The sequence below is a fragment of the Elephas maximus genome, chromosome 6, assembly GCF_024166365.1.
Source record: "Elephas maximus indicus isolate mEleMax1 chromosome 6, mEleMax1 primary haplotype, whole genome shotgun sequence".
Classification (NCBI taxonomy): domain Eukaryota; kingdom Metazoa; phylum Chordata; class Mammalia; order Proboscidea; family Elephantidae; genus Elephas; species Elephas maximus.
The window spans coordinates 142,458,024-142,483,587 of NC_064824.1; the positions used below are offsets into that span (position 1 = coordinate 142,458,024).

The window sequence follows — 25,564 nt, forward strand, 5'->3', positions numbered from 1 at the left end:
AGGTTGGGCCTGAGGACAGAGAGCTGGAGACGAGGCCAGGGATACTGACCTCCCATAGGTGCTAAGAGGAGAGAGAGATGGCTGAGGAGGCCCAGGGGGCCCAGGAAAAGGGGGTGGGGGTGTCAGCACAGCACAGCACAGCCCTCTGCTCAGCCCAGCATCAGGGCCACATGGGGACATGGGCTGGGAGAACAAGGGTCAGACCCAGCCCAGCCTCCACCCAGGCCCAGCCACTCAGCCACACCCAGGGCTTCACAAGGTTGGAGCAGGTTCTGCTGGTGGCACCAGACACTTGTGCCTGCTGCCCTGTCTCCTCGTGAGGGACAAGGGAGAGCTGGCCAGGCCAGGTGACACAAGACCTTCATCCTTCTTTCCGTCCATCCATCCATGCATCTACCCATTCGTCATTCATCTCTCGTCCATCCTTTTGTCCATCTGTCCATCCTTTAGTCCATCCATCTCCCATCCATTCATCCACCAGCCATCCGCCCATCCATTTATCCATGCATCCTCCCTTCCACCTTTCCATCATCCATCCATTCATCTACCCATCCATCGTTCATCTGTCGTCTGTCCACCAATCCATTCGTCTATCCATCTGTCTGTCCATCTAGCCATCCTTCTGTCCATCCATCTGTCATCAGTCCATCCATCCATTCATCTGTCCATTCATCCATTCCTTCCATCCACCCATCTGTCCATCTATCTGTCATCAGTCCATCCATCCAGTCATCCATCTATTCATCCTTACTTCCATCCGTCCATCTATCCATCCATCTGTCTATCCATCCACCCTTTTTTCCTTCCAGCCATTCATCTGTCCATCCATCCATATGTCTATCCATCCATCATCCATCCACCCACTCACTATGTGCTCTTCCTGCTTCTGGTTTCTGGGTACAAGGATGAAAAGCTGCAGCCCCGTTCCCCACGAGTTCACCGTCAAGGGAGAAATTTAGCTGGGGCCGCCCTGCCCTCTCAAATCCAGCCACCTGGGGCTGGGCAGGCAACATCTGTACCCAGGGCCTCGCCACTCCACCTGGTCAGCTCCAGGACAATGAGCATGGGCTGTGCTTTGTCCATAGCCTCCGAGGACCAGTACTACGTGGCTTCCTTCTCGGTGAGCTGCTGAGGTCCAGGACAGGTGTCCCTGTGGTCATCCCAGCCCCCCGACGGGGGTGTTTCATGGGCTCACCCCCAGCACCAGCACCAGCGGGCAGATTGGCAGCCTGTGCGCATAGTTGAAAGATGTCTGCAGACACCAAGGACAGCAGCCTGAGCGCGTGGAGGAGCTGAGGCTGGTGGGGGTTGTTGAATAGCCAGTGACTGACCATATGGGGGGTCAAAAGGCATGCTTGGTGTCAGGGGCCACTGTGGCCAAACATGCCATCCCCGGGGGTGAGCCGTGTGCGACATATGAATGTGTCCTCAACGGCAGCCCCCACTCAGGAGCACATCCCCCACCTGTGACCATTTGCAGACCCTGGGGACAAAGCTGACGCCACCTGCTGCCAATGTTGGCTCAGGTGTTCAGTCTCTGTTGTCATGGAGCTCGGGACACACCGGACCAACAGACTCTTTTAAAGGGATGAGGCTCTCAAGGGACTCAGCCCCCCTTCCTGATCCCACCCCCTAGCCTGGAGAACTGCCCATGGGACACTTGGTGGCAGCTGCATGTCCTGCCTGCCTGCCAGTGGACTGGTTCATTTCATTCCTAGGACAGGCACCCTGAGATCCAGAGGTGGACAAGACACTGTGGTGGCCTCAAGAAGCCTCCCCATCCTGTGGTGGGGGGCTAGGGACAATGGGAGGGGGTCACAGGTCAGACTCACACTGCTTGCCGAAATCCCCTCCCTGGGGGGTAAGGTGGCTGCTCTCAACCAGGAGCAATTGCCCCCAGGGGCACTTTTGAATGTCACATGACTGGGGGGCTCCTAGAGTTTGGTGAGTACAAGACCCTCCTGAAGAGCAAGGGGGCCCCCAGAGACACCAGCAGCACCCCCACGAGAAACACTTGAACTGAGGTTCCAGGCAGAACTGCACCAGGGCTGAGGGCACCCCTCTGGTTTGGGGGCCGGGAAAGGACTGATTGTAGAAGGACAGGTGGGCTGGGGGTAAACACAGGTGTGAGGTTGTTCAAGCCTGGGAGTTCTTGCTCGGGGTCCACGGAAAAGGCCCAGGGCTAGAACTTGGGCAGTTGATGCGCTTAAATGAGGAGGAAACAACACCCCATCCTGCTGCCCTCCAGCTGGAGTTTGGCGGTTCCCGTTACTGGAAGCAAGGCTGCAGCGTGTTAGAGTTCCCGCCACGTGGTCACCAACAGCAGTCACTGACGTTGCCTCATTCCGTGCAAACGGAACAGGGGGCACGCGTATCGTTTACATTCACCAAACCTGGGAGTTCCAGCCGATGCCAGACCTGCTGCCAGGCCTTGTAAAGTGATACGTTTGTAAGAAGCACGCCGGAGTCGGTTCATGGCTTTGTAACCCTCTGCGTGATCTTGCGCTTAAAACCAACGTTAGCCCAATCGGGGTCTGTGGTCAGGACCTCCTGCTCTGGCAAAGAGGTGGTAGACCTGGTGTATCCCACCCAGGAGTCCCCTCTGTGGCCTGAGGGCCTGGGCAGGGGAAGCCAGGAGGATCTCCACAAACCTCGGGCTGAGCTAGGAGCCTGGCCACCCACATACAGGTAAAAATGGGGGGGACATTGAAAGATGTAACCAGCTAACTGCCATGGAGTCACCTCTGACGCATGGCGACTCAGTGTGTGCCAGTAAAACTGCACTCCATAAGGTTTCCGGTAGCTGATTTTTCAAAAGTAGATTGCCAGGCCTTTCTTCCGAGGCTGGTTTTGACTAGCAGCCCGGTGTGGGAACCGTTCGCACCCACCTAGTCATTCCACAGGTGTCCACCATGCCTGCCAGGCACTGGGCCTAGGTGCTGAAACAGCAGCGGACAGAACCAAAAACCAGCTGCCACCCAGTCCATGGCGACCCCACGTGCCCCAGAGCAGAAGTGCATGCCATAGAGTTTCCAATGGCAGGTTTTTTTTAAGTGGATCAGTAGGCCTTTCTCCCAAGGTGTCTCTGGGGGAACTTGAACCTCCAACTTCTTCAGGACTCCTAGTGAGCAGATCACTGCCCCTGAACAGCGTGCCTCAGGGATCACAAAGGATGGATGCAGTCAGCGCAGAGGCTGGTGTCAGGGCTCACATCGGCTTTGACGTGGCTTGGCTACAGTGATCAAGTGTTAGTTTTGTGATTTAAAAATAGAGACAAATAGGATGCGTGAGTGTAAACATACTGATGTCATCTATAGTCGTGCCGTACGAGTAATGCCAGACACCTGGCCGTAAAGACCCTCACCTGGGGATCGAGACCAGAGCCCCGGCGGCTCTGCCCACTGTTGGGCCACATCTTGCTTCTTCTTGGTGCCACCAAGTTTGCACGGCGTTCCTCCACTCCCAGCCCCCGTGTGTCCTCACAGACTCTTGTCTCAGGCTGGCCCTCTCCTGACCCGAGGAGCCAGGCGCCGCTGTCTAAGAGACTTTGGGGGTTTGCCCCCTGAGGCCAAGGGGTCCTGGAACGTCGGGGATGGCTTATGAGAGGAGGCACATGGGAAGGGCAGGGTGGGTAGGTTCCCACATCTGCACGTGGCACCGGAGAAGGGGGAAGAGCAGGTGGGCCGGTCTCTGGAGAGATGGAGAGGCCAGGAGGAAGCCCTGACTGGGAGCACTGCTCTCGTCCGCCAAAGGGTGGACACAACCCCGTGTCCATCACAGGTGATGGGGAAACACATTGTGGCCCTCCCACACCGTGGAGTATTGCCCAGTGTGGAGAAGAACAAAGCCCTGATAACATGGTACAACACACGAAGTCAGTGTTTCACAAAAGCACAAACATCACGTGACCCCACTTCTGTGGAGAGTCTAGAACGGGCAAGTGCCAAGACAGAAGCAGATTAGTGGTGACTGGGGGCGGAGCGCTGAGAAGACCACTGAGTCTGTATGAGGACCAGGCTCCAGCTCCCTGGCCGTGGGGTGGATTGGGGTGGGGGGGACATGACCTCTGGGCCAGGGTTTCTCCATCCGTGAGGGGGATGAAGAGAACATCCATGAGGTGTGATGGCCAGCTTGGCGTCTGTGAGGCCCCCGGCCCGGGCCTGGCCCCCAGGGCTGCTCAGTAGGGAGGGACTCGCCCTGATGTGACATGGGGGTGGAGCTGGGCTGGCTCACCCTGACACAGGGAAGCAGGGGTGGGGGCCGTCCACGGGGCATCGAACTGCATCCTGGTTGGGCCAGGGGCCAGTGAGGCTGCAGAGCGGGCTCGAGCTCAGAGCAGAGGGCATCTGGTAGGACCCCAAAGCAGGGACAGGCATGACCTGCAGTCGACCTTGTGCGAGGGTGGGTGCCTTAGAGCGCTGCACCCCTGTTTCTCCTTGGAACAGAGGTTGTGTGGCAGGCACTGTCCCGGTCACCAGGGTGCAGCCAGGGCCCTGCCCTCGGAAGCTTCCGTCTGGTGGGGCTGGTCAGCAGTCAGGGCAAGATGCCAGGAATTGAGGGTGCGGCTCAGGAGGGGTCAGTGAGGCCACTCCAGGGAGGGAAAGTTGGGCAGAGGCTGCACGAAGTGAGTGGGGGGGGGGGTTGCTGTCACAGTGACCACTGGGCCCTGAGGGCACATCCTGCCAGGGCCAAAGGGTGAGGCCACACCTTGGCCAAGGGCACATCTTCTTGGAGACAGTGGCCATTTCAGCACCGGTCATCTTAGGGGAGAAGGGGGTCCTCAGGAAACCCTGCCCTGTGGACCTGGCCAAACCACCAGGCCCAGTCCCACGGCCCGCTGGCTGGCCGTGTGGCCCCGGGCCTCTGGTGCCTGTTCCTGAGGAGAGAGCAGTAAGGCCTGCCTCACAGTGGTTCACAGGCAACTGGGATGCTCAGCACAGCGTTATGGTGAGGGTGGGGCAGTCCCTTGGGGAGGGGGCCCTGCCCTTCCTCAAGTCTGGTCTCCAGAAGGTTGTCAGTGGGCGAGGGTGCCCCCTTATGGAAGGAAGGCAAGCTTGCAATGTCCAGGCTGAGGACCCCCCAGGGCCAGGTTTAGGGAGATCCAGGCTGTAGGGGGAGCCTGAGTACCACCCCTCCGCTGTCACAAAGTGAGGTATGGGTGTGCCCTGGTTGTGGGAAGTCAGGGGTATTATAGGAGGGGCCAGGTACCCTGAGCCCCAAGGCCACCCTGGAAGGTACAACAAGGGAGCACCCCCAGGGCACTCGGACAGGGCCACACTGTGCAGGCCAGGGCCAGGATATGGGGACAGGGCCACGCTGTGCAGGCCAGGGCCAGGACGTGAGGATGGGGCCACCCTGTGCCGGCCAGGGCCAGGATGCGGGGACCAGGCCGCACTGTGTGGGCCAGGGCCAGGGCGCGGGGACGGGGCCACGCTTTGCAGGCCAGGGTGGGCTCTCCCAGCCAGCCTGAGAGCGGGCAGCTGACCTGTATGACAGGGCCGACGGTGGAGTCCCTGGGTACTGCAGGCCTCGCAGAGGTGGGTGAAGACAGAGACCAGTGCCTGTGAGGGTCCTGCTCCTGGTCAGCCTGCACTGGGCCATATCTGGGCAGCCCGAGTTGGAAGGGGCCTCTCCTTATCCAGGTCGTCTGGGGCCTGCCACTGTCCCCCTGGCCCCTCCAGGGACAGCTGACCCATTGCATTGCTGCCAGCCCCAGGGACCTGGCTGTGTCTGCCTGTTGGCCCCACCCCAGCCTCTGCCCAGAGCAGCCATGTTGGGCCTAGGGCCAAGCTATCTCCCAGCCCAGTCTGTACTGGGCAGAGCTGAGCCGTGGCCTGGTGTCTGGTGAGCGGACTTCCTGGCTCCTTGGAGACCCAGCTTGCACATCTGGGGCACTGGGTGAACATCATCAGGGAACAGGATGGTCCTCACATTCCCACCTGCTCCAGGCCCTATATTTGAGGAGCAGGCAGGCAGGCAAACCATGAGGCCACCTGCTGACTCACAGAGGCTGGGAGCCCTCTGTGCCCGGTGGGGCCTTTGGGGGCCCTTGCAGGTGGCGGGTTTGTGCTACTGGCAGGAGGGGGGATGGGGCAGGGGTCCCCCACCTGGCGCTGGTTGTGGCTTGCTGGCCCCTCAGGTGTCAACAGAAACAGTGCCAGCCAGCTGGGGTTGGTCTGTCCCTCCTTTTCCAGGCTAGGCCTCACCTTTGTACCTAGGTCCCCTGTGCTTGCTGGCAGGGCCCCAGATGCCCCCCGCACTGGCCAAGCCTGGCCTCTCATCTCCTGTTTAGTGAAGGCAGCCTCTTGGGCCACTAGAATTGAAGCATTTGGCAGCAGGCCTGAGACATCAGCAAGTCAATGAACCTCTCTGAGCCTCAGTCTTCCCAAATGGGGATGATTGTATCTACTTAGTAATTGAGACTGCACTTGTAAATTGCAATCCATGGAGGGGGTCCACTGCTTCTCCCAGGATGCTGACACCCCGTTTCTCCTCCTGCTGCTGGTCTGGGCAGGGTTGAGGCTCCCAAGCCAGGGAGCCACAGAGAGGAATGTGTGTGTGTATGTGTGTGTGTGTACGCATGAGGAGGCCTCTCGCGCCTCAGTCAGGCCTCTCCCTGACCCCACACAGGGATGCCAGATTCGGCAATAAAAATACAGGACACCAGGTTAAATGGGAATTCAAGACACACAACGACATAATTTTTTAGCATGAGATGTCCCAGGTATTTTAATTTCAGATAACAACAAATAACTTTTAGCATAAGTATGCCCCAAATATTGAGTACACGTGCATCCCAAGTCATTTTCCAGGAGAGAATAAATTCTGAAATTCAGACGTTCTGGGTGTCCTGTTCTGGACCTGGCAGCCCGTGGGGTGCCCCAGGGGTGTCCTGTTCTGGACCTGGCAGCCCGCGGGGTGCCCCAGGGGTGCCCTGTTCTGGACCTGGCAGCCTGTGGGATGCCCCAGGGGTGCCCTGTTCTGGACCTGGCAGCCTGCGGGGTGCCCCAGGCTGGGCTCAGGCTCTCGGCTCACCCACACCTGCTGCTTTGGGTGGAGAGGCGCTGCCTGGCAGCTGAGCCGAGTCAGCAAGGCCCCAGAGAGACCTTTGCCAGGTGGGCAGGTAGTGCCTGCAGCCCGAGTGGTGAGCGTGCCCACTCCTGCCCCAGCCTCTGCCCTCCTGCTGAGGGGTTCCCTGGGGAGCAGAGTCAGGGCGGCCGTGTGGTGAGAGAGGCAGGGGAGGGAGGTTGTGGTCCGTGTGGCTGCAGCTGGCTTGGCCTGTGTCCCTTGCCGCCACACCTGGCACAGTGGCCTCCGGCACAGGTCCCCTTAGTGCCCTGTCAGCAAGCAGCTGTGGTGCCTGTGATTTAGGGCATGTAGGGGACTTGGCCCCTGGATCAGCACCGAGCAAGCGCTCAATCGTATCAGGAGTGGGGACCTTGTGGGCATGATGCCCCCCAAGCCCACCCGTCTCCTTGTCCTGCACACTACTGGCTTCCCAGGGGAGCCAAGGCCCTGGCTCCTCTCGCCAGCTGTGATGGCGTTGGGTCTTGTTTCCTTGAATTCTGAGGCCAGACAGCGCCTCTCCTGTGGCTCTGTACCTGTGGATTTATTCAGCACAAGGCCTGGCCTGGGGGCTGGGCAGACAGGTGAAAGGAGGGCTTGGAGACCACCAGGTAGGAGGAGGGAGGACAGTAAACAGGAGCTTGGGGAAGTCCCCCGAGAGGTCAGCCACTGGGCAGGTGCTGTGGCCTGGACTGGTTCCTGGATGGGGGCTGGGAAAGGCAGGGGCTGGGTGCCAGGCAGCCTAGACACAGGGTCACAGGAGCCGCAGACCCAAACCCAGGGCCCCTCCCAACTGCACTTTGTTTCACAGTACGGTAGGGGCTGGAACCCTAAGGTAGGCTGACAGCTTGGGTGGAGGGGCAGCCAGAAGGAGCCGGGCCCTCTGACCAGCGCGCTGAGCAGCACACATCCATCAGGCCCCTCTGCCAAGCCGCACCCCCAAACCCGATACTAGTGGCCAGGATGGCCTGCCCAAGGGGCCCCTGAAGCAGGGACCAGGCTGCAGAGAGCAGCTGTTGATTGGCTTCTGCATGTCACCTTGTAAGCCCTATCCCCTTTAGGTTTTTTGTTAAAGAGCCCCGTTCAGCAGGGCTGGGTGTTGCTGCGGCCGAAAGGGCATGGGGGACACAGGACCACAGCACTGTCTTGGCCCATTGAGGGGAGTCTGGAGCCACCCTGTGCAGAGGGTGTGGTGCAGGGCCTCCACAGCAGGGATCTAGGGTTACCGTGCTGGCCAAGGGAAGGGGGTGCAGCAACAGCACCGACTGGATTGGCCTCTCCCGCCAGGACCAGGTGTGCTGGATGTGTGGCCAGGTAGGGGTTGGTATTTCAGAGGAAGCCCGTCAGGATGTGGGAGCGGGTGGTTTTGGGGATAGAGGCCTCGTCACTGGAGGTGAGAAAGCCAAGACACTGGGGGACTGGAGGGGCAGGGAGAGGACGTGTAGCAACAGTGGCACGGAGGGGGCTGGTGGCCTTTGTATACCTGGACAGCAGTGGACAGCTGGTCCTCAGCAGGAGGGGGGACTACCAGGTGGCCCCTAAAAACCTGAACTCCCCCCCCCCACACACAGACCCCAGCCTTGGCACCACCCTGGCTCCCCTAAGGACCTCTCCTGGTTAGAGCAAGGCACCCTGTGCGCCCCTGCGCCCCGACCTGTACTGCGGGAAAAACGTCGGGCGCCCGGCAGCGGGGAGGGAGGGTTATGTGCGCCATGGCCCAGGGGCTCCTGCGGGGGCTGCGTACAGGTCGTGTGGCAGGGACCGGGCGCGCGCCGGGCGCAGCCTGCGGTTTCCAGGGGGACGGCGGGGGCGCGAGCGCAGGGCGGGCTGTGGGAGGCGCGAGTGCGCGCGGAGAGCCACCGCCCCTCGGCCGTGCGCGCCAGTGAGGCTGCGGCGCTGCCCCGGGCCGCGACGGCCACAGAGTTCTCCACGCGCAGACCTGACCGCAGTCGCCCGCGTCGCTCGTCCTCCCGCCAACCTGCCCGCGCCGTCCTGCCCCCACCACCCCGCTCCTCTCCCGCCAGCCCGCCCCGCTCCTCCGCCTCGCCTTGGCCGAACCCCTGCAGCCCCACGCACATGCACCGGAGTTGGGCGCTGCCGGGAGCACCGCCGCTGCCGCAGCTGGGGACGCCGTCGCTGGAGCCGCCGCTGCGTAGGGGTTTCCAGGCCACGGCCGGGTGGCGCCTGCGGAGATAGGACCCGGGCTGGGTGATCGTGCCCCACTGTCATCTGCATGTCCCTTGTCGCCACCGCACGCCGTCCCTGGGCGCACCACCCATCGTCACCGGCCCTCATCGCTCGGGCCTCTGTACCCGCGTCCCCATGGCTTCAGTCCCATGTTCGGCTCCATCCCTGCCCCATCTTCATCTCCCCACGACCTCGAGCCGTCAGTCCTCCCATCCTCCTCATCAGTACCCCACTTTCATCCAGGCCCATCTCCATCGTCAACCTGTCTTCGCCACCCTTCCCTTCCCTTCCCCCACCTTCCCCGCCCCACTCGCCTGCCGCAGCCCCCTTCCTGCGGCAAGCCCCCCTTCTTCCAGCCATCAGTCCTATCCCCCTCGCCCCCGCCACCCCCTCCCCACGCCCGCCGCACCCACTGCGGCAGCCCCTTGCCCGCCAATCGCGTCGCCGTCTCCCCTCCCCCCTCGCTTGCCGCAGCCCCCCGCGGCGCGGCCCCCTCCCCTCGCGGCCGCGCCCACTGCACCAGCGCCAGGGCGCTGCACCGCCGAGGCTGCCCGCTCCGCCGCCGGCACCTGGCACTCCAGGTCCCCCAGCCTCCCCGCAGCAGTGGGCGCGGTAACGTTCGGGCAGCCACCGAGCCCTTTGTTCCGCAGATGCCACCCGCGGCCCTGGTCATTTCGCGCTTGTCGCCCGCGTGGACACCATCGGGTGGCGAGAGCCCTGCGCTGGCCTGGGGGGCGGACCTGCCTCGCCCGCCGACCGCGAGGGTGTTTTCGGGGTCGCAGTGCGTAACAGAGGCTCTGCGGCAGCGGAGGGGCTCTTTGGCGACGCTGCCATTTGGCTGAAATGGTAGAGGGTGTCGTTGGTGAGGTTGTGGTGAGGGGCAGGGAAGCCTTGGGGAGGGAGCACAGCCGGGACGGGTTACCCTTGGTGTTTGTGGTGTTAGTACAGAGCTAGAGAGGGTGGCAGAAATGTGCACCTTGGAGGTGGGGCTGGGACTGCCCTCTGGACGGGCAGTGGGGACTCAGGTGTCCGCCCTGTGACAGGGACTCGCCAGGGGTGTGGCCTTCTTGGGGTCAGAGGAGAGATTAGAAAGTCTGGAGTTCAGACAGGGGTGGTGCCCAGGGAATCTCCGGCCATTTGTCCACCCTACCCCTCCCCACCACCCCCTGCCCGCCCCCAAGCAGGCTGATGGGAATTCTGGAATGGTCTCCAGCCCTCTGAGTCCAGGTTCCGGCATGCGGAGGGGATGGTGTCTGGGAGAAGGGTTGGTGGCAGGAAAGCCTCCTGTCCCCACCCTCCCCCCAGCCAGCCAGTAGAGGGGAGGGGTGGGGAAGTGCAGGTCCTGTCCTAATTTTCCAAACCTGGGCCTCTCTCTGCTGCCTTTGCTCTGGAAGGCCCTGTGCCTGACCTGTCCGTACAGCTGCAGCCAACACAGCCCAGGCAGGCGGCTCAGGCAGAGGGTCTGGACTGAATTAAGGGGACTTGGGGAGTGGCTGGGCGGTGAGTGGTGGGCGCCTGGGAGGTGGCTTCACAGGCAGGTTGGGTGTGTATGAGCAGAAGTCTGGAGGAATGGGGCTTGGTGTGGTACCACTGTCCCTCCGCAGTCTTCTTGGGTGGGCTCGGAGCCTCAGGTCAGTGTCACCTCGGGGCCGTGCCTGGACAAACGGGTCTGTGTCCACATCTCAGGTGGTGTCTGCTATTGGAGTGGGGTCTGGACTGCAGTGTTGGGTGACTGCTGATGACAGAGTGGGGACACTGAGAAGGTACCCCACTAGGAGCCTGCTCACCTTCTAAAGCGGGGTGGGGCGGGGGGAGGACTTGTTGCCACAGCTGTTGGTGGGTGGTGGGAGGGAGTGAGTCAGAATCCTTTAAGACATAGAATGGTAGAAGGCTTAGTGAGGAAAGGGGGTTCTGGGGTGACTCTGGGGGTCTGAATACTGAACACAAGGGGTGAAGAGCCGAGAGGGCAGGTGGGCTTAGAGAGGCAGCCTGCAGGCCACCCCAACCCAGGGCACAGCCAAAGGGCGTCCAGGAGTCTGGGGCCTGGGAGTATAGAGGGCTTGGAATTTGGGGGCACAGGACAGCCGTGCTCCAAAAGAAACCCCAAGAGCCTCAGGGGAGGACAGTGTCTCCAAGGCTAAGGAAGGGTACAGCCACCTCAGCCGATGCAGCAGAGGGAGGTATCCAGGAAGGAGGAGGGAACTGGACTTAGCTGCTGGCAGTCCTAGGGACCAGGCCAGAGCAGCTCAGGGAGAGGTCATTGGGAACAGGGGGCACCAATACAGAAGGGCAGGAGGGAGGGAGGGGCTGCTGTGAACATGTCCCTTAGAGATGAACATGCACCGGTGTGGGGGGAGGACCCCTGGCAGCTCTGGGGTGGAGGGGACAATGGGAGCCTCATTTCTCTAGGTGCTGTCTTGAGAGAAGGGGTGGGGGTTTGGGGAGTGGGAGATTTGAACTGGCAGAGAGTAGAGTCCATCGGAGACGTCAGAAACTTCTCCAGCCACAAGACAGAGCTCTCCAGCCCGTCTTGCACACTTCCAGTGTCAGGAAGCTCATTCCCTCCGAGTAGACCTCCTGGCACTGCTTGGCTCTGATGAGGAGGGGCGGCTGGCCATTCTGGATGCCTGGCGTGTGACCTGCAGGATGGACGTGTCCCACGGTCCCGAGGGCTCAGCAGCCAGAAGCCTCTGTGCCTTCGACCCACCCCCACTGCTAGTGACCCTATATCTGACCTGCCACGGCCTTGGGGCCACCCCTCGGCCCAGCCTGCCCGGGGCCCCAGGCCGGCGCCCAGGCTCTGGCTCCGTGTCTTCACTCCCGTGACTGTCCGAGGAGGGAGGGAGGGACGGGGGCTGTGCTGGGGCGGCCGGAACAGCACAGGTCACCGGGCCGGCTGGGCGAGGTGGCCAGGCAGCAGGGTGGCTCACAGGGTGGGGCCTGCTCATACCTGGGAGTGGGTGGGTGGGCTGGCAGTGTCAGAAGCTGGGGGGGGGGTCCCTGTGGGTGTGACTGTCCCCTCCAGTGTCTTGGCTTTTGCCCATACCTCCTCTCTCACCCCTAGGCCTTTCTCCTGCCTGCATGGATGGGAGGGTATTTGGTTCCCCAGGGAACCCCAGGAGGGCTCAGGAGGGAGTGCAGGGGTGCAGAGAGCCTTGGTGGGCCTAATCCATCTGCACCCCTCCCGGCTCTCGATTCTGGGCCAGCCCAAGGACATGGTGTCTGCCCAGGCAGCCAGCCAGTGCCACCTGCCCACCACCTCTGAGTCAGCAAACCTCAGCCTGGGCTACCACACAGCTGGAGCCCCAAGACCCAGCACCCCCACCCCCAGCCCAAGATGTCACCTGGAGTGCTAGCTGGCTCCTTCACTCCTCTTGAGGCAGGCCTGTAAGCTCAGCCCTCTACCCCTCTACCCCCTCAGCCCCCACCCCACAAGCTTGGCCGAGCCCCACTGCCAGGTTCCAGGCCCATCTGTGCACCTGACCCGCCCCTCCCCCCCCCCCCCCCCCCGCCATTCCTGACAGCTCTTCTGGCTAAGAGGCCCATAGGCCCATACGCCCACCTGCTCTCTCTCTATTGCTGGACAGCCCCCTGGTGAGAGGCGCCTCCCACCCCACCCCAGGTGCCTCATTGCTCTTCCTGCGCTTTCTCACTGTAGCATGCTGACTCTCCCACCCCCAAAGACCTCATCCTGCCTGTTGCCCCAAGGCTTTCATAGGCCAGGTACCCAGGTGGGGGCCTCTGGCAAGCATGGGTGGAGTGAGTTCCAGTCCCTCCGCCTTGATGTTCAGAGCCCGCTGACACCCCCAGGGTGCCGTTGTGGGGATGCTGATCCAAAGACATCTGCCCAATCCTGCCCTGGGTCTGGGGGCTCAGGGCCCCACGACAGTCAATAAACGCTGCTGAGTGAAGGACGGTCCCTGTGGAATGTTCCCTGTCACGCCGCCCTGCCTGCAGGCAAGAAGAAAGATAGGGAGGGCCCTTCTCGCTTTGATGGACAGCTGTCAGAGCTGGGGTGGGCTCCCACCCCGGTGCCCCCTGAGAGCCACGTCTCCCTTGAAAGGACCTGACCTGCTCCTCCATGGTCAGGTCCCAGGGCCCTGATGCCTCCACCAGCAGGCCTCTGGGTCCACCCTTCCTGCCCCAGGTCAGCCCTGTCCCAGGCCGGGGGCAACAGCAGCCCCTCGGATGGACGTCCCCAGGATCAGGGTCTGTAGCTGCCAACATGCAAGGGACCAGGACTCTGGGGGTGTGAGAGCGGGACCTGCCCTGGGTAGGGGGATTGGTGATGGCCATCAAGCACCTCTCCCTTCCCCCATTGCTTCTCCTGCCCTCAGCTGGTAGCCCCCTTCCTGCTGACCTTCCCTACCCTCTTTGGGACGGCCTTTACCCAGGACACCACTCTTCCTGGCCTTGGGCCACAGTCCCAGGCCTTTGGTCCACAGCTGCCTAGCAGATGCAGACCTTCAGATAAGCCCCAGGACCATACTCTGGTCAGGGTCATGTCTGCCTCCGGTCTACCCCTGGTCCCTCGGCCTAGACACACATGTGGCCCACCCCCTCCTCCCTCGGCCTCCTCCACCTTGAGGACCCCCACGCTGGGGGTGTGGGCGTTTCCCCTCCGGGTGCTATAATGATGGACCTGCAGGTGGTATGGGGGGCTGGGGACCGACAACCTCGTTGCCCCCTCAGCCCTGACACCTGGGGGCTTCCTGCTAGCTTCTCCTGCAGAGAAGTGTTTCTGGAATCCACACTGATCCCTCCGTGGACCCCAGCCCTTCATAGCCTTGGTCCCAAGCCAGGCCCTCCCCACCTCTCCATGGCCCCCAGCTCAGGCTTGGAGGCAGGAGGTGTGGCCTGTGAGGAAGGACCCTGAGGGCCATGGGAGGACAGCCTTGGCCATGGGGCTGGACAGACCCACGGGGAGCATGGGGGAGGGCAGGGGGTGGGACCCTGAATCAGGTACCTCTCTGCACCTCAATTTCCTGGTCTACAACATAATACTGCTTTTTGGGAAATGGGATTAAAACCAAAACTCAAACTAGTTGCTGCAGTAATCTCCAACTCATGGCACCTTCAGGTGTGTCCGAGTAGAGCTGTGTTCCCTGGGCTTTCAAGGCTGTGTCCTTTGGAAACATTGCCAGGCCTCTCTTCTGAGGTGCCTCCAGCTGGGTTGGAACTGCCGACATTTTGGCTGGTAGTCGATCGCTTAACTATTTGCCCGTTTGTGACACCCTGGGACTCCTTGAAAGTGGTATCAGTACATGTTAAATGGGGGGCGTGCCCTGCCGTACCCCTCCCACGGCCAGGTCCATGGACAGCCTTCTTGGTCCTCCATAGAGCAGCCCTGGGCTTCTCTGTAGGACTGGTGCACTGTCAGGGCTCATCCTCATTCCCTGTGTGGGACATGCCGTGTGTGACATCACCGTGAAGCTGCTGCAGGAGATGTGACATCAGCCACCTGATGACACGGTGGCTTCGGGTAGAAAGGAAGGGACTCCAGCAGAAGGATGGGGCACGCCTGTGTCCCAGGGCACCCAGAAGAAAGCACAGGGCATCCTGCTGGAGGGCAAGGCATTGGCCCACTGCCTATCCAGGATGCACCTGTCCACCCAGTCTTGTGGTGGGCCCTGTCCTGACCCACAGGCCATGCCCAAGGGACGGCTCCCTCCAGCCAGCCCAGAAATGTGCTCCCAGGTCCTTCCGTCACTTTCCGTCATGGACACCCCAGCTTCGGGCTGAGTCTGACCTGGGCCTGCTGTGCTCACAGTGGGTGCTGTGAGGCGGCCCCCAGGGCTGAGGAGAGGCCCTGGGCTGCCCTGCCCCTCAGGGATTCTCCCCTTCCCACTCAGGCCTCAGGGGTGGGTCTGAGTGAGGGTGCGCTGTCAGCCTGGGGCTTTGGCCATTGAGACCTTACACTAGCAGGACCGGGGGCCAGCCTTCTGCCTCAGTGCGCATGGGCTCCAGGCTGCTCTGGGCCATGGTGGCACCCTCCTCAGGTGTGTGGGGGCAGCAGGGAGCGGGCACTGGGCTCAGCCCTCTGCTGTGCAGGAGCCCCCTGCCTTAAGCCCCCAGCGTCACGTTCTGGGCTGCAGTGAGGCCCACCCTCATCTGCACCGTCACCTCGGGCCCCTCCAGTCAGCAGCTGCCTGAACTGTGCCCCATCCTGTCCAGGGTCAGCATCCACTCCCCAGGCAAGCCCGCTGGGGCCCTGAGGCCCTTCTCCCAGCTCTCCCTGCCCCATCCATGCCCACCTCCTTACACTGCCCCTCCCCCTACAGGTGAACACCTGAGGATTTGCCCCCAGGGCTACACCTGCTGCACCAGCGAGATGGAGGAGAACCTGGCCAACCGCAGCCGTGCTGAGCTGGAGACCGGGCTTCAGGACAGCAGCCGCGCCCTGCAGGCCATGCTCACTACGCAGCTGCGTGGCTTCGATGGTGAGCCAGGGGGTCCCACAGCACAGGGACCCTGGAGAAGGGTGCAGTGGGGTTGGGTGGCACAGGGCCTCACCCAGGGAGGTTGGAGTCAGAGGCTTGGGATTCAGGAGAGAAGGGTGGGCAGGTAGGGCTGGGGGCTGGGTTGAAGGCACCCCTGAGATCTGGGAGTACAGTCAGAAGAGGAGCCTGAACAGGAGATACGTGAGTCCTGGAGTCACCTGCAGAGCTCTGTGTCCACTCATGGGGGTGTGCACGCCCCAGCACGTTTGGGGAGAGTGGGCCTGCCCCTCCCGCCAGCCCCTCAGAGGGACCTCTGCCCTCAGGTGGCTCCTCTGTCATGGCGAAGCCCCCAAGCACCTGCCATGCCACACACCTGGTGCCAGGTGTCCTGGCTCATTCAGCCTCAAATTTTTGAGACATGCTCAGGAGGCCAGGCATCCAGGAGCAGCAAGGCTCCCTCCCCAGGATGGGGTCTAGAGCCCAGGAGCTCAGGAGAAGGCTGACCAGGGTCTGGGGGCCAGGCTTCACAGCAGAGCTTGGGTACCCAGTGTGGCCGACAGGAGTTGGCACCCAGGGTAATCAGCCCCAGGTTGTGTGGCAGCTGCAGTGTCCAGGGTCCGTGCTGGGCACTGACGGAGTGTGACCACAGCCTCAGGACCGCAGGGCCCAGCCTTCCTGGCCCCTCGCTGTGCCAGGCGGCGCGTGCCGGCCCTGAACAAGGGTGCTGGATGACAGTGATAACTGCAGGGGATGCCACGGAGGGGTCGTGCGGGGCCAAGGAGGAAGCCCAGGAAGGGGCCTCTGTGCTAAGCTCAGGCTTGAGGGTCGGTGAGAGGAAGGAGCCCTGGGCTGAAGTGTGGCTCATGCCTGTGGAGGGTGGAGGGACCAGCGGCCATGAGCCTGAGCAGGGAGAGAAAGGAGGTACCCAGAGCGGTGGGCTGCTCTGGTGTGGCCTCAGATCCTTTCCTTGAGTCAAAGGCCACATCAGCAGGTGAGTGTGGGGAGGTGGGCTGGAGCAGGCAGGTTCAAGGGGCAGAAGAGAGGCAGGTGGCAGCAGGTGTGGCCCAGCCAGGTGTGCACATGGCTCTGCTTTGGGGAGAGGGACAGGTTGGAGAGATACCTAGACTGGGTGGGGTGGGGCACCCCACCACATGGGTCATCAGATTCGTGTGGTCACAGCAAGCCCGTACTCAGCCACTTCTTTCTTCTTTGAGGAAAAGGAACACAGCTCAGTGTGTCCCTTTTTGGGCCGGAGCCCTGGTCAGCCAGAGGGAAGTGCCAAGAGCCAGGGGGCAGGGTGGCCCACTCACCGAGCCACTCAGTCTGCTCTGCCCACATCCTAGCCTGGCCCTGCCTCTCGTCCCTTCTCTGGCCGTGGTAGTGTTCTCAGTGGCACCGCTGCCCCCAGAGTCCCCACACTTGTCACCTCCTGGTGCCAGGACAGGGTGCCTACCTGACCTCCTGCCCACAGCAGCAGGACCCCTCCCTGAGACCCCCAGGGAGACACGGGCCCCCTCCTAGAGGGACAGGCAGCTGGACTGGGGAGCCACCCAGGTCACCACATGGCTGCTGGGCCCTGGGCTTTAATTGGCCAGGTCCTACAGCCCCTCACCTAGCTAGTGCCAGGCTTCTGTGATGATGACACTCAGAGCAAGACCTCCCTCGGCACCCGGGTGATTGTGGTGGCTGCAGGCAGTCCTCCCCAGGACCTACCCTCCTGCCCAGCAGGCCCTCAGGCTGCCTGTGAACATCTCAGCTGGCTCTGAGGGGCAGCCCAGGACCCAGGCCATCCTTAGGGGCCAGGAGGTCCATCGTCCAACTACCTGCAGCCTGCAGAGCCGCAGCTGTGCCCAGGGCTGGACCTGAGAGGCTGTGCACCCCCAGACCAGGGCACAGGCAGCAGCATGAGCTGCTGGACAGCTGGCTGCAACCACAGGGGGTCTGAGGTCACAGTGCAGAGAGGGCTTCCAGATCAGCTTTGAGTTACGCAAACGTATGGTTTATAAAAAACCCTTGCCGTCGAACCAATTCCAACTCGTGGTGACTCCGTGTGTCAGAGTAGTAACTCTCCTCGGTAAGACTTTCAGTGGCTGATTTTTCAGAAATAGATCTCCAGGCCTCTCTTTCAAGGTGCCTCTGGGCAGACTCGAATCCCAGCCTTTCAGTTAGCAGCCGAGTGCAGTCACTGTATGCAGCACCCTTGGACTCCTAAGGACACAGCAGGGGGCTGGGGATTTTCGGCAGTGGCCTCTCCTGGCGGAGCCCCTGAGTTTCAGCCCCCCGCCCCCAGCACCTCACACCCCCTCCCTGTGCCGCAGACCACTTCCAGCGCCTGCTGAACGGCTCCGAGCGGGTGCTGCAGGACACCTTTCCCAGCGTCTTTGGGGACCTGTACACACATAACGCCAAGGCCTTCCGCGACCTGTACGCCGAGCTTCGCCTCTACTACCGCGGCGCCAACCTGCACCTGGAGGAAACGCTGGCCGAGTTCTGGGCCCGCCTGCTCGAACGCCTCTTCAGGCAGCTTCACCCGCAGCTGTTGCTGCCGGATGACTACCTGGACTGCCTGGGCAAGCAGGCTGAGGCCCTGCGGCCCTTCGGGGAGGTCCCTCGTGAGCTACGCCTGCGGGCCACCCGCGCCTTCGTGGCAGCTCGGGCCTTTGTTCAGGGCCTGGGCGTGGCCACCGATGTGGTCCGGAAGGTGGCCCAGGTGCGCACTGCTGCCAGGGTCTCTCAGGAGGCCCTGGAGTCCCCGTGCTCTGCCCTGTGCCCTGAACTATGGCCCAGCTCCTGACCCTCGGCCCCCAGCTTTGGTTCGGGACCAGCCTGCTGACAGCATGTCCAGATGTGTGCCCTCCTGGGGCAGGGATGGCTCCAGGCCAACCCCCACTGCCCAGACCCGTCTTCCAGCTGCGTCCTGGGCTGGGAGGGAAGGGGCTGGCAGGCCTGGGGCTGGGGGGTGAGGATGGACAAGAGACGGGCCAAGCAGGCCTTTCCAGACCCGCCCGGTGTTTTTAGGAAGTCACCCCCACCTTCGAGCCTCAGTTTCTCCATCTTCATGGCAAGGTGGTCATGCTTCCCAATCACCGTGACCTCGGTGATTATTGGGACTAGTGTCCCTGGGACCGGGCTGAGTCGGGCAGAGCTAAGGTCACCTCCTGACCCCTACCCGGGCCCTCCCCAACCTGGGGCAGTTGGGCCCACAGCACACACGGGATTTCCACTGCAAGGAGTCAGGCTGCCTTCACCCACAGGTCCCCCTGGGCCCAGAGTGCTCGAGGGCTGTCATGAAGCTGGTCTACTGTGCCCACTGCCTGGGGGTGCCCGGCGCCCGGCCCTGCCCCGACTACTGCCGCAACGTGCTGAAAGGCTGCCTCGCCAACCAGGCCGACCTGGACGCCGAGTGGAGGAACCTCCTGGGTGAGCCATCCCAGGCACCCTCACCCCACACTCCAGGCCCTGTCGTCGGGGGATGGGACTGGGGTGGGGATCGTGGGGAGACACAGGTCCAGTCTGCACAGCCTCAGTGGGGTAGAACATGGAGCTGCACTGGGGCAGGGGCCTGGGAGGGCCAGAGCACTGAGTGAGCACACCGACACATGACACACACGGACCAGCATGTGTGCATGCCAGCGTGAGTTGACATGCACGGCTCTGACACAGTGTCTCAGCACACTTAACATGCTAACACGTGAGGTGACGTACTGTGTTCACACAGTGGGCCAACATGTATACATGCCAATGCACAGGAGAACTAACGTGCACATGCTGACATGCATGCACACGAACACGTGTGTGAGCTAAGGTGTACATGCTGCTTTGAGGTGAGTCAGCACACGTACGTGCCAGCAGACACAGAAGCTAATGTGGACATGTACTGACACGTCGTCAGCAAATGTGTGCATGTGTTTTCAGAAGTAAGCCAACGTGATAAAAGGATGGGTCAGCCTGAGTACACTCCCAGCTCTCCTGGCTAGCCCGGGCCTGTGCCCTGTGCTGTGGAGCGTGTGTTACCAGTGTGCACACATGGTGACATGTGCACGCGTGTGCTTACCCTCATGTCAGATTCCATGGTGCTCATCACTGACAAGTTCTGGGGCCCGTCAGGCGCGGAGAGCGTCATCAGCAGCGTGCACATATGGCTGGCGGAGGCCATCAACACCCTCCAGGACAACAAGGACACGCTCACAGCCAAGGTGCAGCAGGAGGGGTGGAGGGAAGGGGGGTGTCCCAGATGTGGCCCCTTCCGGGCCCAAGGCAGCCTCCTGGGCCCCTGTGGTGTTTCCCCAGGTCATCCAGGGCTGCGGAAACCCCAAGGTCAACTCCCAGAGCACCGGGCCCGAGGAGAAGCGACGCCGGGGCCAGCTGGAGCCACAGGAGAAGCCCCCCACAGGCACATTGGAGAAGCTGGTGAGTGGGCTCTCCATCCCAGGGGCCCCAGTCCGAGGCCTTGGCTGGGGGTGGCAGGCAGGCTGGCAGGCTGGGCCAGGACTATCCAGCAGCTGCCTGCTGCTCTCAGGTCTCCGAGGCCAAGGCCCAGCTCCGCGACATCCAGGATTTCTGGATCAGCCTCCCGGGGACGCTGTGCAGTGAGAGGGTGGCCATGAGCACTGCCAGCGATGACCGCTGCTGGAACGGGATGACCAAGGGCCGGTGAGCTCCCCGCCCTGCTGCACGGTGCCCGCCCCCCTCTCTGGGGACTCGGGGCAGTCCCTGCATGCCGAAGGCCCCGGGTATATGTGTGAGTCGTGTGATGAGGCTGAGAGAGAGGGACAGCTCTCCCGGCACTGCATGGGGCCGCCACCTACAGGAGATGGGGCCAGTGCTGGGGGCCACCTCCCCAAAGGGGGATCAGTGCTAGAGGCTGGTCCTCCCCGAGGTGGGGGGAGTACTGAGGTGCCATCTATCCAAGGGGGGCAGTGCAAGGGGTGCCGCCTCCCCAAGATGGAGTCGGTGTGGGGCGCCTCCTCCCCGAAGTCAGTGCAGTGCCGAGGTGCCACTGGGGGGTTGTGGTAGAGGCAGGGTCCTTGTCTTGGTGACAGGGCTTCTGCCCGTCTGGGCCCAGGTACCTCCCGGAGGTGATGGGCGATGGCCTGGCCAACCAGATCAACAACCCCGAGGTGGAGGTGGACATCACCAAGCCGGACATGACCATCCGGCAGCAAATAATGCAACTGAAAGTCATGACCAACCGGCTGCGCAGCGCCTACAACGGCAAGGACGTGGACTTCCAGGACACCAGTGAGCAGGGGCCCTTCGCGGGGCGGGGCGGCCAGCGCGCACGGGGCGGGGGTGGGGTGAGAAGCTAGATGGCGGGGGCGGGGCCGCGGCGGAGGTGGGGGCGCGGGGTGGGGCGGGGCCGGTCAGGCCCCAGGGAGGCGGGGCCCTCTAGGGGGAGGGACGCCGCGGCTCCCCGCCCGAGACCAGGACGTGGACGCCAGATCCCCGCGTCTCCGCGCAAGGTTGTGTGTCCGGCCTGGGCTCCAGGTGGGGACGACAGCGGCGGACCCGAGAGCGGGGTCTGCTGGCCAGCCTCGGCGTCCGGGGGGGATGGCAGGGTGGAGCCGGCTCGGGCTGGGGCGTCGAGGACACGGGCCCGCCCGGCATGGCCTGAGCCTGCGCCTCCCCAGGTGACGACGGTAGCGGCTCCGGCAGCGGTGGCGGCTGCCCTGACGACGCCTGCGGGCGGAGGGTCAGCAAGAAGATCTCCAGCTCACGGACGACCGCGACTCACGCCCTCCCCGGCCTGTCCGAGCGGGAGGGACCGTCCTCAGCCGCCGGCTGCCCCCGGCCCCATGCGCCCTTCCTGCTTCTGCTCCTCCTCACCTTGGTCCTCGCAGCCGCCAGGCCCTGGTGGCGGTAATGCCCCCGATCGCAGGGACTGTGGCCAAGGACTGACTTTGCCAAAACGGGAAACAGACACTATTTAATTACCCTGGTGGAGGGGGGGCGGGGCGACCCGGAGGGGCGGCTCTGCGTCTGCGCTGAGGGAAGGGTACATGGGGGTGTGACCCCCAGGCCTGGCCTCACCACCCTGCCATTTCATTTACTACGAGGCCCTCAGGTGAGCAGGGAGCAGGTGCCCCCAAAAGCCATGTATTTCAGGAACCTCAGGGGCACGGTGGCTGCCTGCGGTCTGCACGTGCCCACCCATCACCCTGGCAGACACATCACCTGCCCTCCAGCATCTCTCCAGAGAAGATGCTATCAGCAATCCCCTCCGAGAGGACCTGTGCCTTCCTCTCCCTTCCTCCTGCTGCTGGGAGCTGCCTCAGAGCCCACCCTCGACCTCCCCAGGAACCCCACAAGGTGGGGGACTCGGTCTTCCAGGGCCTAAGCGGGCCTTGAGATTGTGCATGACACCTTGAAGCTCAGTGGGGACTCCACCGTAGCACCAGCCTCGGTTGGAACCCCCCCAGGGAGGGTCGTCCCGTGAGTCTGCAGACCTGGTTCTCGGCCAAGACCTGGTGTGAGTGAGACCTCCATGCAGATACAGCTTCAGCTGTCAGCAGGCCACAGCCAGGCCCAGCCAGCCACGTCCCGGCCCAGCCAGCCAGGTCTGGGCTCAGCCAGCCATGTCCAGGCTCAGGCTTCTGTGGGTGTTTCTTGCGGAGTGCTCTTCCTGCACAGAGCTTCTTGCAGCTGTGTACCACCCCTCTCACCCGCAAGTGCATGGAGGCAGACCTTGCCAGGGTCCACGGCTGGGCTGAGACAGCCTGACCACTGTCCTGCCCACCCCCCATTCTCACCCAGGGCCAGCTCCAGCAGTGCAGGCCAGGGCTAAAGGTGACCTGAGCTGTGAGCTGGCCACAGGGACACTGGGTGGCTGGGTGGAGCTGCAGCTCAGCAGGCACTGCAGGCCAGAGGGACCTGCGCCTGGGTCCCTTCCCTGACCTCAGCCAGCTGTAGGCAGCAGGGGGTTGAGCAGAGTGTGGACAGTTAAGGGCTTTTACAGATGTGCATCCATTTACAGACCCTCTCGGCCGCCTCAGACCCCAGAGCTGCTGTCTCAGCTCCCCCCAAAGAGCTTTTTGGGGAGTGGGCCGATCTTTGGCCCTGGTGTCCTTCCCTGCCCCGGGATGTGCAGGGACCCCAGGCTCACTCACTGTCCCAGTCCCCTCCCCAGCTTGTGCAGGCCCTCCCTCCTCCTAGGCCCTAGTTGCTGGCAGGCTCTGGGAAGTGGGGCGGCCCCCTGCTGGGAAGGGCCCCAGGCAAGGGGAAGGAGGCTCTCAAGGGGTCCTAACCAGCACGAGGCCCCAGAAGGCCACTTAGCACTGCTTTGCTTCTCCCCTCTGGTTTGGAGGTCAAGGTCTCCAGTCTGTCGTCAGGTTTCCTGGGCGGGACCAAGTGTTCTCTGGAATTGGGCCCAGTCCCCACAGGGGAGCCCACCCAGTAACTGTGGCTAGTTCAGTGGTGGGTGCTGGGCCTGGGTCCTCCTTCCTCCAGGCTGTGGGGGCAGTGGTGGCTGTGTGCCAGGAAGGGCAGCACTTGTTTCTCCATGTGGCCGGCAGATGGGGCCAGAGCGCACCAGGTATCTGTGCATCAGGCCAGCTCTGACTTGGCCGCTGACCGTGGGGTGGTCTGGCCTGCATGTCCTGTCTGTCCTGAGGTACCCGTCCCCCATGCTGTTTGTCAGCAGGTGAGGTGTGTACTTATATGAATAAAAGACTGGAGACTTGCACCCGAGCCAGGCCCCGTGTCACAGATGTGCTCACAAACAGCCCCGCCTGCCCTTGTAACCCCAGGATGGGGGGGAGCGTGTGAGCGCGTGTGAACACATGGGTGGCTGACTGTTCACTGGGAAACCAGAGGCTTGGGCACCGGTTGCGCCTGGAGGTATGGCCCAGGACCTCTGTGTTTGGGATGCACCCCTTGTGGGTACATCATTCTATCGGTATCTGCATCCCATCCGGATTCGGGCTCTGGCCTTGACGAGCAGCCCACATGGGTGCATGCCAGAAGAAGGGAGAAGCCAGGGCAGGAGAGATCCCAGACGCCCCTGCATGCAGGGCCCACACAGTCCCTGCAGGCCCTATGTTTAGCCAGCCACTCTCCCCCAGGACAGACCTGAGCAGAGATGGCCCGGGAGTCCGGGTGCAGGGACCAGTGCTGTCCTGAGGCCTCAAGGATGACCTGATGGCCCTGTCCAGCCCCAGTGTCAGCAGAGCCCCACCGTGCATGCCACTGCTCACCATAGTGGGGACCTCAGAAGTCTCATCCGGCCACTCGGCCTCCCCAAGCAGAGAGGACTCGCATCAGGTGGCTGGCCGGCTGCAGCCCCATGCCTCACCCCGCGGGGTGCCTACAGTCCCACCCATCTGCATCCTTTGGGGTCCCACACAGGAGCAGGGTCCTCACTCCAGGCATGTGCTGAATGTGGGAGGGCCACTTTATTTGGGATTCGAGGCCCACAGTGGTCTGCCTGGCAAGGATTTTAACAGCATTTCTATTCCCCAGAAACCCCAGTTGCATTCTACACCCGAGCTGTGGACGCCCCTCCCGGGGCCCACCCCAACACAGGAGTGGGCACTGTACCCTAGAGGGTACAGCTGCACAGAGAGGGGCTCCTCAGGGGGCTGTAGCCTGAGCAGGGACCCTGACTCCAGATGGGGCTTCCCAGGACACCTGCTGCGTCCCCACCCATTCAGCCCCCCAGAGTCCTGGGGCCCCGTGCCTCCACTGGGAGATGAGGCGGGGTGCAGGACCCCTCCACTGGCAGGTCCTGTGGTGCCTCTCAGCCTGGATGAGGGTCATGTCAGTGGCAGGAGATGTGGATCACAGAGCTGCAGCCGAGGGCCCAGGCTCACCCCTGGCTGCAGGTAGCATGTCCTCAGGCACAGCCCAGGGCCCAGGTTCACTCCTGGCTGCAGGTGGGATGTCCTCCGGCACAGCCCAGGGCCCAGGCTCACTCCTGGCTGCAGGTGGCATGTTCTCAGTCACAGCCCAGGGCCTAGGCTCACTCCTGGCTGCAGGTAGCATGTCGTCAGGCACGGCCCAGGGCCCAGGCTCACCCCTGGCTGCAGGTAGCATGTTCTCAGTCACAGCCCAGGGCCCAGGCTCACTCCTGGATCCAGGTGGGATGTCCTCCGGCATAGCCCAGGGCCCAGGCTCACTCCTGGCTGTAGGTGGAGTATTGGGTTCTCTGGAATGGTGAGGGGTGCAGGTTCAGGGGCTGCCAGCTTTCCTTCGAGAGTCTTCTCACTGTCGGGAGGGAGGGCACAGGTGAGGCTGGCACCCAGCACAGGACTGGCTCCACGGAAAGAGGCACCCCCTAGGGGACCACCTTGGAGCTCCCTAGCCCAGCCCGCCCTGCCATCACAGCTCTCAGCCTCCTCAGCTCCTCCAAGAACAGACAGGAGAGCCGAGAGGCCAGCCCTCCCACGCCTGCTGCCAGCGTTCCCAGCCCAGTGGCCATGGGTGGTCTCCAGTCCAGCTCCCAGCAACACTGCACATTGTATGGGGATCCTTGGCAGGCCAGCTGTGGGCACCTGCAGCATGCCAGGTATGGGTGGCTTAGGCTCACAGAACGGGACCTTGGCACCCTGGTAATGGGTGGCCACACGTACACACGCTTGTGCACATACACTCATCTGCATTTTCACACTCACTCTCACACTCACCCCCATGGACACACTCATGCAGACACAGACACGCATGCACGCTCATGCGCATGTGTACACATGCACACACATGCATATTCACACAGGCATCTACACACACACGCACTCATCCCCACAGACACACACACACATGCTGTCTCTGCCCCACTCAGCCACGCCAGGCACTCCTTTGACTGGAGATGGTGCCCTCTGTCTAGGAACCAAGTTTGCTATCAAAATACTACCTCAAGTTCAGAATGGAAAACTGGCCCC

General features: G+C 62.6%; 2 protein-coding genes across 4 annotated transcripts in view; one reads left to right on the forward strand and one right to left on the reverse strand.

Annotated features, from left to right (window-relative positions):
- Window positions 1-23,520, forward strand: part of GPC1 (glypican 1) — a 30,410-nt gene extending 6,890 nt beyond the window's left edge. The window contains exons 2-9 of the mRNA XM_049888604.1: window positions 15,534-15,692; window positions 18,011-18,402; window positions 18,947-19,112; window positions 19,758-19,888; window positions 19,983-20,102; window positions 20,212-20,345; window positions 20,758-20,933; window positions 21,323-23,520. Coding sequence (XP_049744561.1) covers window positions 15,534-15,692; window positions 18,011-18,402; window positions 18,947-19,112; window positions 19,758-19,888; window positions 19,983-20,102; window positions 20,212-20,345; window positions 20,758-20,933; window positions 21,323-21,555 — 1,511 coding nt within the window. The 3' untranslated portion in view covers window positions 21,556-23,520. The remainder of the gene's footprint in view (window positions 1-15,533; window positions 15,693-18,010; window positions 18,403-18,946; window positions 19,113-19,757; window positions 19,889-19,982; window positions 20,103-20,211; window positions 20,346-20,757; window positions 20,934-21,322) is intronic.
- A 547-nt stretch (window positions 23,521-24,067) lies between these two features.
- Window positions 24,068-25,564, reverse strand: part of ANKMY1 (ankyrin repeat and MYND domain containing 1) — a 55,575-nt gene continuing 54,078 nt past the window's right edge. For 2 of the 3 annotated variants that reach the window (XM_049888607.1, XM_049888606.1), the window contains one exon: window positions 24,068-24,893. In XM_049888607.1, coding sequence (XP_049744564.1) covers window positions 24,802-24,893 — 92 coding nt within the window. In that variant the 3' untranslated portion in view covers window positions 24,068-24,801. The remainder of the gene's footprint in view (window positions 24,894-25,564) is intronic. The other variant, XM_049888609.1, reaches the window with a different exon arrangement.